Source organism: Achroia grisella, unplaced genomic scaffold, assembly GCF_030625045.1.
Source record: "Achroia grisella isolate CSIRO2021 unplaced genomic scaffold, CSIRO_AGI_Agris_v1 utg918, whole genome shotgun sequence".
NCBI classification, from domain to species: Eukaryota; Metazoa; Arthropoda; class Insecta; order Lepidoptera; family Pyralidae; genus Achroia; species Achroia grisella.
Genome location: NW_026713067.1, coordinates 1279581 through 1294729, shown reverse-complemented (window position 1 = coordinate 1294729; position 15149 = coordinate 1279581). Strand labels below are relative to the sequence as shown.

Genomic DNA, 15149 nt, shown 5'->3' with positions numbered 1-15149 from the left:
TTGTCCTAACTTGATGACTGAAACGAACGCCATCCAAGAAGTACGAGAATACAGGATGGCAGGTGGTCGAACACACTTTAGTCGTGACAGCGAATAAGTTAATATAGTTACAAGTCGAATCAATCGAGATTCTTAATTGTAATTCGAATTAAATAAGTTAATTGAACTTTCTTTGTCTTTTAAAAAACTGTCCGAATGTAGATATATAGTATGTCCAAATATTTTATATTACATACGTATTTACAAAACAATGTATCTAAGTATTTATATCAGTTGTCCAGTACCCGTAACTAAAGCTCTGCTTAGTTTGGGGCTATATGATGCATTGTTAATTGTCCAGGGTTGCTATTATTATTAACAAATTCACGTAGACAACACCGCTAGTATAAAATGAAAACATACGTGCAAATAACTCCTGCATCCTGTAACATTCGCCTGGACGCTTTGTACTCTATTTTTTCAGCCTTCTTATCCGAAACGTATACCACCTCTTTGATACCGGATTGTATTATAATTTTTGCACATTCATTGCATGGGAACAATTTGACGTAGATAGTGCAGTTCTTCACATCTGATGAGTTTTTGTTGAGGATTGCGTTCATTTCTGCGTGACATACTGAAATAGAAGGTGTTTTATTGTTATTAAAATAGTATAAATAATATTATTGGACAATTCACACAGCGGTATCTAGTGCCAAGTTAAGTAGACCTTAAATTATGAGACTAGATAACTGACAGAGGTACTTAAATACATTTGGTTTTTGTAAATATATACCTAATATACATAGTATAATATTCAGACCAATATAAATACACTTATGATGGATACTAATTTATTTATTTATTCATTTAAGTTGGATATTCATTCAAGTTATGTTGTAAGCAACTTATAAACTATGTTAGTAAATTACAATGTATATCCTTATAATTCTAATTAATATGTTTAAGTCCACGTCCAGATGGACTGGGTCCGCATCAGTTCAATGATGTTTAATGCCTCTGGAGCGGACAATCCGACATATTTGCCATAATAGGAGGCTGTTTGCGCTCTCCCGAATATATAAGTTTGATATGAGTGACTAATGTTTATATTGTGCGAGGAATCGAACCTGCGACCAACAATATTGACCAAACTGATAAACGTGCGTGACGTTTTGTTATTGCTTATCTGCATATATTCGCGTATTGTAATTTTTTGTGTACTGGAATTGCAATTTATTTGCAATTCCAGTACACAAAAAAACTAATATTGGAGTCCAATGTACAATGTTCTCGTAAAAAACCGTACCAGATGGAGATAAATTGTGAGGAGCTCTATCACAAAGTAGGACTATGAAAAGAATATTGAATGAATTATACTGAAATAATCACAGAATATTTGAAAAAGAGTTAAAAAATTGGTTTAAGGAAGTTTCTCGGCTTTCTTAAAAAGTAATAATAAATCCCGTCAAAGGAGTAATAAAATCATTTTTGTGAATGTATGAATAGCTACGTGAGCTACAATTTTATTCTAATTTTATTAATAAAATATTATATATAGCATTGTATAGCTGCTTTGTACATTATTGTTATTTGATTATTACCAATAGCTGGCGCCATATGTACACAATCTCGAAGTCGTAACTAGTCTTTACATAGTATAAAACAAAGTCGCCGCCGCTGTCAAAAAGGTTTTTATCTATAATACATGTCTGTTATAGTATAGGACAAGCCGAGAAATTTAAAGATTTGAAATGCATCTGCCTCGGGACGTGTCGCAAGTTATAAATAAATATCAATGAAGTAAACATACCATATAATTTTTTAATTCCCTTGTCCCATGGGTATATGTCGTCACTACATCCTCGTGGCATACCATTGTACCTGTGCACAGATTGTAATAATATTAATGTCTTATTAGCCTATTACACGGGGGGGGGGGGGGGAGGTTCGTTAGTAATGGGGGCTGGTGACCACATTGTTAGCAATGTACTATGTCAGGATAATCTGCATGTGGTTCACTATGGAAACCATCATATTAAATTTCTAGTGAATTTGCCACTATGGGCTAACTGAGTTGACCTCATACTCATCTTTTGTAGAAAGGGGATTGTTAGTAATGTGAACTGATGATCATATTGCTAGCAATAATTAAAATAAATAAAAAAATAAATGTCAGGTTGACCTCCACGCGGAAACTATCGTGATAAATTCTTGGTGAATTTGTCACGATGGGCTAACTAACCTGACCTCATGGTCATATTATCATCCTCCACTGGTGTCCCGCCAGCGTAAACCGTTAGCGCAGGCGGATCCACCATTTCATTACCATCCTTAAAAAAACATACCATAGATAACCTTTGGAAGATTTTTCACACTATAATAAAAAATAATCTTGAGTGCATAAGTAAATCTATTATTAATTTATCATAAAAAAAAAGAAAAGCATATTACACTTTCACAATTAGAAACAATGTTTTTAGACTCGTTAACAATGTAGATTTCAATAGGTGAAAGTTTTATTTTAATATATATACTATGATGATAGCAAACAATCATAATGGCCCATCTGATGGTAAATGGTTACCGTAGCCTATCGACACCATCATGTAGTTTGTTATTTCAGAAACATAAAAAATATTTTACCAGTGTTGTACTAGTATAATTAAGTAAAAAAAAAAAAATTAAATAACTAATATATGATTTATAACATCCTTATATCCCTATATTAATAAGAAAGGGAGGTGATAGACATCAAACTATTGAATAAGTATTAGCCAATACCATTTTAATTACTTACCTACCTAACAAAAGAAAATGCAACAAAATCAACATGCCTTTGTTAGTTATGTTCCCACATAGATATATTAAACTTAAAACAACCATCTTTATTGGGTTGTTTATTCTATTGTCAGATGCTTGGACCTGTAGCACTACGACCTACATAGATCTATTGTATTCACCCTTTATCAGAGTTCGCTACTAGACCAGTCAGGGACAAGAATTGAAGGATATTCTTAGGAGCGATGATTTTTATAGAAAATAGACTAGATAATAATAAAGTGCATAAGCATGAGTGGGCTACAACCACATCAGGAGTGTAGTGGCATTTCTTTTACAGTTTGGCAAAATCTGCAGATTTTTGTTCAACTGCAAGTGTGGAACTAGCATGATTAAAAAGAAAATGTCTTACCCAACACCGACAATTCTGTTATCCTCATTGACTATACAAGCACCCACTTGAAAATGAGGGTCCTTGCTACGTTTGGCTGCCAGGAATGCTACTGCCATGAAGTAGTCTGTCCAACCTATGTAGTTCTCTCTTTTCTTTTGGGATTGCTCATGGTCACCACTGAAATGTACAAACATATTTATTATTAACAAACATTAAATATACATGTAGTATTGTGAAGTTCACTTAAATTTATAGAATGCTTTATTATATCAGCTTTTTTTTAAATTAATTTTATTTGTTTTTCTTCTCTTGTGTTTATTTTCTCATTGGATGATGATATTAACTACTTCAGCGCAATTTGATATAACAAAAGTTTTAATTGTTTAATGTGTTCCTCTGGAGGGGATGCTAAGTTGCGACTATATAAATAAACATGTATTGTAATATATATTTATATATATTTCTTTTATTTTAAATATAATAATGGTGTGATTTAGCTTAGAAATATTAATATATACAGGTATAAAGTTGTGTCACATCCTTGTGATTAAATTCTATTCTATATCTAGAGAACATCATGGCATAGAAGTTTATTACTTAAACATAGACTTTGAAAAAAATCACACTCATAAATACACATGTAGGCATTGTGCGAGAAATTGAGTATGTGACTATCTGAAGAAGTGTACTAAACTGCTAGACTACCAAAACCATCTGTGTAATGAAAAAAAAGTGAGAGTGTATGTAATATCACTGACTGTATGTACTGAGTACATTCACTATGACATCAACAGTTGTTAATGTTTCTGACTGGCAATACCACACACAATGTCTGTAGGGGTTTAAGCCCACAGTTCCAATATAATGATAGTGATTGATCGATTGATTGATGGATTAATTTAAAAAAAATAGGTCTTGGTTAATTAATTGTTCGAGCAACATTCAGCTGCTCGGACAATTATTTTATTGGTAGTGAAATTGAATGAGGTGTAATGCATTATAAGGTGAATTTGCATGTGTTAGCAATTGTGTATCGAACAGTAAACATGTGTGGTTACAACATAAGGCATGTGTGGTTGCCTGTACAATGTTCATATATATCCTCTTGATAACCATCACCATAACGGACTAATTAACCTGGCTACATCTACATCCAATCATTTTACACTGTTGAATGTTATACCATTAGCACTAAACTAGCACACTATTACATACTTATACATAAAATCCTATTTTTTGCTTTGTTTTGTTTTGTTTGTAATTCTTTATTGTACACAATACTAATAGATACATATGTCTTAATACCTATGCTTATAACCTGAAATCTATATGTATATGAATATAGTTTATTTCTACTTCACGTAGGTAACCCAATGATGTGATTAAAGTATATTATTATGTACTTAGTTAAATAATAAAATATTTATACAACTTACTTTTGTACAGATAAACCGGCTAAAGTTTCAGTGAGATCCATGTGGTATTTTATGTTAATACTCTCAAGGTTCAGGAATTAAAATGTGTTTTTATAATACAAATTCCACTTCACCAATATAAAGATCACAGAAAGAGACCAATATATTTTAAATTGTACATAATTATTCTTCACTTCAGCAATTATTTAAACATTAGTTTGTTTTTACATTACTAAGAGTAAGGGTTTAGTTTGTTTACGTTTTTGTTCTTTTGAAGCAAGATAAGATATACAGATATTACGAAGTGATAAGAACTATTTAATTCATGTATAAACTACAATCATCAACAAATATTTTTTTTTTGTTTTGTTTATTTTTAACAGAAAGGCATAGGTAACTGCGCCCATACAGCCATGCCTGCATTTTTTTAATGTTTTCTATTTTCTTAGTTTATTTTATGTTTTGCATTATTGAAATAATGTAATTGTACAGGGCCATAAACTCTCACTCAATCCGGAAGACCTTCGAAATCCACTATAATGAAGAGCACTTTCCGCGCTCTTCAACATCTCAACAATTGTACTAAAATTTTGACTGACAAGAATTGAAACTTGTCAGTAATATTGTGAGAGAAATTGGTAAGCAACGCCGCGGCGCCGGATTGATGTTCGCAATTTATGAAGTTTATAGAAACATCGCTTTTTATAGCGGCGAGTCGTCAACGATTTTACAGTGAAAGTAATGAGACCGTTTATCGTTTACAGTCGACGATGAACTAGTTTTAAAAAACAAGTTTAATTTTCGACTATTTCTTCACATACCTAAAGGATTGGTAAACGAACGAAAATCTCTTTTATCAATGTTGTAACAACTTTCTCGATAGGCTTACACGATATACCTACGAGAAACGATAGCGACGCGACGCAACGTACTCATCAACCAGCCGACTAAACGAGTCGAGTAAACTAGTTTGTTCGTTCACGCACAAAACACTATATAACAAAACTGTTCGTTAATTTAACGGTCACCTCTATAGCATAACAGCCTAATTTTTGAATAAGTAGGAATGAGTGTAAATTTAAAATAATGAGTTATAGAACTAGCAAAACAGTTTCTCTGTTGAAGGGCGCATTAGAGCATGTTGCTGACATAACTGGGCACGGAGGAGGCACATGATAACGAGATATCTGTGATGCTGTTATGTATGTAGACGACGGTACCACTTAGGAAAATAGGTAAATAGGAGAGCCATCAGCAAGTTAAGAATTTTTACAAAGACTTGTAGATAAAGTGTATAAAGAAATTTACAGCAGATCAAGCAGATTATGTAAGAATAGTAGCTCTCATAAACACTTATCTCACTCTCTTATACTCGTAAACGGGTGCTACTTGTAGGGACTTGTTACTTATAAGTATGTATTTGTACATATTTTGATATAGGAAAATTCAACTCGCAACATTTGTTTAAAAGAACAATAGTTTCATCCACATCATTCTTGTGATCAAACTTTCCGAATGAGTACAATTATTACGTGACTATTGGAGAAAGGTGTTAAAATTTAAGTTTATTGCAATAAAGAATTTTATATTGCAAAATAAATAATGAATATAAATTTATAAACTTAATTAGTTTATTAATAAGTATAGAACCCTACGTAGGTACTATCGAAGACAATTGGGCCTTCATCAGTCATTCTATGCTCTTGTAATTAGAATTTAAGATTGGAATGATGGGTATCATTACCACCATAGTGACGGGTGGAGGGTAGTCGATCATTACCATTACAAAGACCGTCAGTTATGGTAATGAGTTCCAATCGCTTCGTCGCGTCTCCCCTCGACATTTCCACTTCGTTGAGTGTTTTTTAATATTTCTTCATTCCTATATTCAGTTCGTGATTTTATTTTAACTTACGTATATTGTTAAAATTTTCGTACATATATGCCATGAAAAGTGAAAGTTTATAAATTCACCCCGAAAACTTCCGGACGAAGGAGAAAAATTCTTAAAAAGACGAAAACATAGTACAGTTTCCCGTGCAGTAGATACTTATAAAAATATTCATATTGTGAAAATGTTTGGATATTAATTTATCCTAAATGATTGACCTACTTATAATTATACAATAGAAATCTTTATAAGATTTGATTAGCTTGAACTACTTAATACATAAAAAGATAAATAGCAAAATTTTCGTCTTGTTACGATTTTATTATAATTGTAATAAATACCTAATTAAGTAAAGAAGATATTGCATAAATAGGTTATTTTAATTAATGTAAACATTTTTGACAAGAGCATTTTTAAAGAATAATATAGTGTTATAACATTACTAAATCGATTAATTTGAGTATTTATTAAAACGCAGTGTTCTATATATATACATAAGTACAGAAATACGATCATAAACTTAACCAAAAACATTATACATGACATGTATGATGTGTCTCATTGTCAATTAATTTCCATAAATCAGTTTTTTATTGCAACATATAGCAATATAGAAACTTATCGATTTTGGCAAGAACTCCATTGTAAGCTTTATGTTACTGTAATATTTTTAATTGTCATTACGAGATAGCCGCTATCATGTAATAATCATAAGGATGATGAGTTTGACCCTTGCATTTGAGTGGTACAACGCTTAGTGTGCGAAACCGGATCGTTTACATGACAAAGCCTCGTTCTGAGCAGTTAGAACATGATTATCTGTATCCATGGAGGGAGAGCCTACTATTGGTGACTTCACACCGATTCAAATTTTTGTGATATTTTGATACAAAGTGATGACATTTTACGGTTTTGTTTCTTGAGTACAAATGTCGAAATTCGACTATAATTAATTTAAATTATAAGTTTAAACATATTACGGTTCTATTGCCAAAGATACACACGTATATAGGTAGGAATAGACCTACTTCTATACGTGTGTATGTCAAGTGGTAGCGTGTGTAATATTTTTTTTATTCAATTGATGTATTTTTTGTGCATAATTAAAAAAAAATCATTCTGCACTTTCTATTTATTAGACTATGTGTGCGAAATTTAATACACTTCCGCCCGCGCAATTCTCGTTAAAACGTGTACAAAGTTTTAACTTCACAAATTAGTAGAGTAGTAATCATAATATATGATTAGGCACTACTATATTGTTATTATCGTAAATATTATTAATTCATATAAACCGATACAATAATGAGTAGTTACTTTTAGCACGGATAAGATAATATTACATATTTCTAGTAAGTTTCTAAGTAATGGCTAACTTGAAGATTGTTTAGCCGATTAAAAAAAATAATTCACCTATAATATCAGCGATTATATTGTTTATTTTATTAAAAACAGGTGTATAACCTATATATGTTCCTCTTTTGATATCGTTTGTTATAAATTTATGTTTTTCCGTTTACGATATTTATAAAACATTTTCAATGAAATATTTTATTTTCAGTCGAGATTCTAAAACGAGTGAGAACATGTAGTATAGGAGTGGAGCGCGGGTAATGATCCGACGGAGTTTATGTTAAACTGGGGTTTAATGTCGCGGAATACTGTTTAGTACAGCCGCACTTGATATGCCGTTACAGTAATGTGCTTGAAGGTCAAATGTTTATAATTTCACTCCTGACCGTTGCCCTTCCATATTTTTATTAACTGCCTTTCATAATTTTATTTTTTACGTAATTACGTCAGTGGTGGGTTTTGTGGCATAATAGTTGAGTAACCCAACTTGCCCCAACAGTTCCAAATGTCGTGAGCTCGAATCTACTTGACACCAAAAAAAATTGTATGCCAATCTATATTTCTGACAGACCCCAGAAGACAATAATTCGACTAAATTCTGGAGACAACAGTTTCATTAAATAGAGATGCCTACAATAATGCAATTTTATTTCAGTTAATTTGTGAACCATGGCAAATTGAAATGACATTCGAGAATGTTTTTTTTAATGTTATTAATCATCATTACATTGTATAAAACAAAGTCGCTGTCGCTGTCTGTCTGTAAGATTTAAGCATACCTACATATGGACGATTTGTGCTTAAATCTTTAAAACTACGCAACGGATTTTAAAGTGTTTTTTTAATAGATAGAGTGATTAAAAGGAAGGTTTATATGTATAATACATATACACTCGGGCGAAGCCAGGGCGAGTAGCTAGTATTGAACATAATATTAGAATTAATAATGCACACAAATCTTCGGAACGGTGAGGTTGCTCCGTGCTGCCTGGGAAAACAGAGTCCAACATACAATACCATACAATTGGAAATAATATTCTGCCTGTCAACTTGCATTTACGACTGATATAAAAGGTGATATAATATTATAAGAGATTTCTAAGTATAAATACATATATTGCAACCCAATTGCGAAAGTTTTGGTGCAAAGATAGATCACATTCCTGTACTAGATCAATACACTGGATATTTACATGAATTCAGAAGGGCAACGCCGCAGGATTCTGTTAGTTAAATGATATGTTAATGAAACAGTCGTGGTTCTCTAATGCCAGATACCAAAACTGAGACCATATTTTCATTACAGCAGCTTTGAACTTCCAATTTTTCTACTTTTTCCGGAACGATAAAATAATAATTAGATTATTCAGGGTTCCGTAAAGCTTGTAATAAAGGCTGAAAAATAGCGGATTTATACGTTAAATTGAATAATTTGCGGCCGAGAAGGATATAGTAAATGAGATTGTGGATAAGCCTGATTGCTTTTAGAAAAATGGTGGATTATATGTAAAAACAAAGGCCCAAAGTAAATCGTGATTGCGTCGATCGATATTTTGTGCTTAAGTTGTACATTAGTTTTTTATTCCTACTAAAATTAAAATTATCTCATTTTGAATCTTTTCAATTTAACAAGCACACATGACGGCTTCAGTGGTCTAGTGGTTTAGCACATCTCTTTGGTTCCGATCTTCGCTGGTTCAATTTTTTGCTCGGTGCAAACATTTGTATTTGTATAGGTCTATATAGGTTATATTATTACCTTGTATATATGTTATATTATTACCTTGTATCGAGATTGTTGCTATAAAAAAACTTTTATAACATATATTCAATTATTTATATTAAACAATTGTAAACATGGTTAATGTAGCATACTGAATTGGTATATTCAAATATTAATAAAGCTTACGTGAAGGTACACATACATATGGGCGATTAGTTGTCGTATCCCGATCGTGCGTATCTCCTTTTCTTAGGGATTACAAGGTGTAAAGTCATCTTAGTAGGTAATATGAGTATTACTGAGGTGATGCAATATATATGACTTAACTATTATATTTGTTATATTCTATGGATTAAAATAATAATTATAACCACTAACAATATAGGTACATAGCGCGGGGAAAAGGGGATTGTTAGTAATGTGGACTGATGATCTTGTTGCTAACAATGTACCATGTCAGGTTGACCACCATGCGGTTCCCCCTGGAAACCATGGTGATAAATTCTCCTCTAACATGACCTAATGCTCATCTTATCATCCTCCCCTGGTGCCCCGCCAGCGTAAACTGTTAGCTCAGGCGGATGCACCGTTTCATTATCATCCATAAAAAAATACGAAGCGCCATCTAGTCTTAAGTTTAACAGAGCTTGTGGTACTTAAATACTATAGATGATGATAGAATATTTAAATATTATTTCTTGTAAATACTTAATAATATACATAGACCGATAAAAATAAAAATATTCATTAATACAAATGTTTGCATCGATCGATAAGATAATATTACATACAGCGGTGTGCTAAACTGCTATAGATCATCGTTAAATTATTCTTGATTTGTGGGGACTGGTCTGTTCGGGTTACGAACACTGATTAGACTATTTGCTTTTGCAATAGCATATTATTCGTGTTCGCTTTATTCTCCCAAATTTGAATTTAAAAATGAATCTGTATTATTGTAATCATGTACAACATTTATTTGAAAAGAATACGAATTGATTTTCTTGCCAGTTCTTCTCATCTCGAAATCGTTCCGAACTGACGGTAGATTTGACATATCATAAGATTCTGTAGTAAACATGAATAAAGATATTTTGAATTTTGAATTTAAGACTTCGAAGGAAATTTTTCTATCCGCCTGTACTTAGGGGTTACCTGTACTTATCTGTATTTGTTCGGTATATGAGCATACCTGTGATAAATACCTGTCGAGTCCCTTATTCCCGATAACGTGGTTGTTGTTTTTGCAATTGCAATTTAACTAGTTAAATACTATATCCAATTGTAATTTTCTTTATTCCATTATGACACTTTTTTCTTTTTATTCAGATTACTCCAATGCTCATGGTCGTAGCTGGTCTTTACACCTTCACCGGTCGATAGGAGGCGATTTTGATCATTACCGGCCTGAGCCGAGGTTCGAACCCCTAGCGGTGCCCTCAGACTAAAGTCGTGTCTTATGGATGATAATGGAATGGTGCACCCACCTGCGCTAACGGTTTACGCTGGCGGGGCACCAGTGGAAGATGATAAGATGAGCGTGAGGTCAGGTCAGTTAGCCCATCGTAACAAGCTCACCAGGAATTTGTTAAGATGGTTTCCAGGTGGCGGTCGACCTGACATTGTACATTGCTAGCAATGGGGTTATCAATCCACATTACTAACAATCCTCTTTCCCCCTCGTCTGGAGTCTGGAGGGAGTTGGCCTTCAGTAACTCCATTTGTCACTCGCCCCCTATCATCCGGTGAAGCTGTAAAGACCAGATGCGGCCAACAGCATTAGAGTAGTTTGAAAAAAAAAAGAAGTCGAGGACAGTGACAGAAATAAAGAACAGAGGAGTCGTGAGCAAGTTTCTACCAATACATAATTATAATTATGTTATTTCTTAATCAAATAATGTGTGGAGAAACATTAAATTTTGCAATACTGTTTTGTGCCGTCCTATAAATCATATAACGTAATTCATAAGGTAATACCCTCAATGTATACGAGTGTGTAGGAGGCACGTGTTGGGATAATAAGTGTGAGGGTGACTTTATCGGGGTTCGACAATAAAATGCACCGGTGGCTTGTCACCTCGTATACTTGTACGGAACCTCTTCTCGTTATTAGGTTGTAGAAGAAATGGCCGTGTGAAATGGTATTGCTAAACACACGATACCGCCAAACATATCAATTTTTGCGTCATCATAAATTATAAAAAACTAGCGACCGATTCCGGCTTCGCATGGATGCAATACAAATCTTAGAATTTCTCGGCTTGTTCTATACTATAACATACATACACATAAACCGTCCTCTTGAATAACTTTATTTATGCTATATTAAAACTGCATTAATGGCGTAATTTAAAAGATATAAGCGAATAGACAGCGATGGCGATTTTGTTTTATACTATGTAATGATTAATTTATTCTCTCCACTATTTTAAAATTGAGAATATCTATAAAAATTGAGAATGTATACTTACATACTACGAGAGGTCTTTGACATCGTAGAATATAATAGAATAGAAAACTCTTTATTCAAATAAACTTAAATTTAAGCACTTTTATAAATAAAATAGTCATATTTATATCAAGGAAAGCTGTCTAATTGAAAGAAGAATGATAAAAAAATAAAGTGTAATAACTCGTAAAAGACTTTCTTTGCCAATGCCTCATGCATTTATTGCCATGCCATTTATAATGACATGATGGTCATAGCACTGTTCATGAACATAATGGACGCTTACCTTCCGTCTATCTTACTTTCCATCAGACGGGCAGTCAGCTTGTCTGTCACATAAAAAATAAGAATCTAACATTGTTGTGATCTTTAGAGGAAGTAAGAATGTAATCCGTACAAATGATAGAGCACTACAATCCTTCACGATGTAAGTGTATTGTTTCTATACGATCATTTGTCTGGCTTTACATGCAATTTGGTTGGATAATACTCTCACATTCCGCTGATTTACCTGCCGAAGGTGGAGGTTGATAGGTAGAATTTGTCACTCCCAATCTTGTTCTTGTATTGAGATCCGATGAAGCAATCTAAATAAAGTTTGTGTGTTTGAAATTTGAAATCCTTTCCTATTGATGTTTTTGGTAATGTAATAAAAACAAGACGGAGGTGGGGGGGGGGGGGGGGGGGGGGTGACGGGGGACGGAAGGAGATTGTTAGTAGTTAGTGTGGACTACTAGCAATGTACCATGTCAGGTTGACCTACACGCGGTTCCCCCTGGAAACCATCGTGATAATTCATTATCATATTAAGGAATTTTTCAGTTTGCCCAACTGACCTGAACTCATTATCAGGTCAGTTAGCCCATTTTCAGGTGATAATTTTTATATTGGGTTATTTGTGCTTGCTTATATTATCTTCTTGCGTATCAGGTGCTTGCATCTGTAGCACTGCAACCTACATAGATCTATTATGCTCGCCATTTTTTAGTTAGCTCTAACTGACAGGTCAGTTTGTCTGTCACTCATATTCATCTAATCATCCTCCACTGGTGCCCCATCAACGTATACCGTTAGTCAACTCCATTCCATTATCATCAATAAAAAAAAAACAAGATGAAATATGTTACTGTGGAACTTTTGTTCTATTGTTCTAACATTGTGGTGCCCGCAGAAATGAAGGTGTGACTTGGTAGCTAACAACTTTACTTATTCAGTGTACAAACGGAATTTAGTCGCGTTACTGACATTTCCAATTACGTTGCCTTACAAGGGGGGTGTGGCACTAAATATTTACCTCGCGGCAGTGTTGTTTATATATAGATACTAGCTGTGCCCGCGACTTCGTCCACGTGTTATTGTGACCTTGACCAAATAAATAAAAACATTCAATAATTAATCTAACACAAATTCCAAAGAAAAAAGTTTCATCGTTCTAGCTTCAAAAATGACAAATTTCCATCCATTTTATTTTACCCCCTTTAAGGGTAACATTATTACAAACTTTGAATGTTATATTTATATATTTAATCAACAGCCAGAAAAATAAGTTCCAAACTTCTTTAAAAAGTACTTACAACCGCATTAAAAATTTTTACATTGCACTGAATAAAATATTTTTCTTTCTTTCTTTCTTTCAAAAAGTCTTTCCTATGCCTTTCTTTCTCAAAAAGTAGCTAGAGAGTCTCAAGGTCTAGACTATCTGTCTACCAAATTACATTTAAATCGGTTTAGTAGTTTTGGAGTGAAAGCAAGACAGACAGACAGTTACTTTCGCATTTATAATATTAAAAAAATATATATTCACTACTGTAAAACTAAACAAGGTTAAGCTTTCTCTTAATTTTTTTTAAGTAATGGCATGGAAAACGTGCATAAAGCCCACCCGACTTGATGGTGTGTGGATATTACGTTATCATGGCCATGACCATCATGGTATGTGTTGCTATTCCAAAGGATTTAGATGTTATGCCTCCATATCCTGCAATTTCACTGTATTATCTTTAAACTAAACTAGGTACAGGTGGTAAAATACAACATAGGTGAGACTGAGGAGCTCATACAAAATACCTATTATAAAATCTACCTAGCTTAGCCAGGTAGACATTTTATCGTGGTCGTTGTAAGAAGTCGTCTTAAAAAAAATGTTTGTCTCTGGCATATATCTGTATCAATAGATACCTTTCCATTAGATTAAGACTTCTTAAGGATATCAAGAGATCGTTTACTTACAAAAGGTAGCTACATATTGTCGGTCCATCTGTCAAGTTCCGAGGCAATAACTCGCGTACACTCAGAGGCCCTGATGAGGGGAGACGCGGTGTTATTTATGCGCAGACCCATAGACACGGGATCACCTTGCGGCTGAAACTGATTGAATTCGCTGGGCTCGGGCATAGTGATGAGCGTAGCGGACCATAATGTTTGGTTTAGTTTTTTTTTACTTATTTCTTTTTTAGAAGCAACATAAAAACAATGATGACTGTTGTTCTAGATGGAGTAGTCAAAGGTGTTGTCAGTAATGGATGTTACGGTAAACTTAACACTTGGGTGCTTCACATTTCAATCCAACGTGGCGTGGAGCTCGAGCTTTCCGGTGTCTCTTGTTTTTCCGGTGTCGCTGGTTTACTATCGCTGTTCCCTTCACCGGTAAGTCAGTTAGAAATATAAATTGGCACATAAACTTTTGTATCTTGTGATCTGGCCAGATTTGAACTCACGGCCTCTAGAGTATAATTCAGGATAGTAAACGACTGGGACGCTCCATAAATTATATATTTTACAGTTTTTTTTTTCGATAAAAGCATATGTCCTGACTACTAATACTTTAGGTAGACAATAAATATATACTTTCTCTTTATTAGCTGCGCAACTTTGTCAGCGTTACTTTTTCCCAAATTAGTAATATTTCTTATTGCTGCTCTACTAGTCGTAGCGTGATGTTATATAGTTTTTTTAGCTAAACGGGCTATCAAATACTAAAATAATTTTTAAAATCAAATCAGTAGTTTTGATGATTACCCCTATAGGCCAGTACAGCAAACCCAAATTAATACCACAGATAATTAATTAATTGTAATTGTACTCAGGATCAATAAAAGAGGAAAGTAAAGTATTTCATGTATTCACGTTGAACTCTAAATGTACAGTCCTTTATTTCTAATATT

At 33.5% G+C, this 15149-nt stretch overlaps 1 protein-coding gene across 3 annotated transcripts in view; it reads right to left on the bottom strand.

Moving 5' to 3' along the window:
- Window positions 1-15149, bottom strand: part of LOC131853978 (deoxycytidylate deaminase-like) — a 30740-nt gene that overhangs the window by 7351 nt on the left and 8240 nt on the right. The window contains exons 1-4 of one of the 3 annotated variants that reach the window (XM_059205084.1): window positions 4591-5213; window positions 3173-3331; window positions 1793-1863; window positions 403-616 (exon numbers count right to left, since the gene is read on the bottom strand). In XM_059205084.1, coding sequence (XP_059061067.1) covers window positions 403-616; window positions 1793-1863; window positions 3173-3331; window positions 4591-4631 — 485 coding nt within the window. In that variant the 5' untranslated portion in view covers window positions 4632-5213. Of the gene's footprint in view, window positions 1-402; window positions 617-1792; window positions 1864-3172; window positions 3332-4590; window positions 5214-15149 lie in introns of those variants that run through there. The other 2 variants (XM_059205083.1, XM_059205085.1) reach the window with 2 other exon arrangements.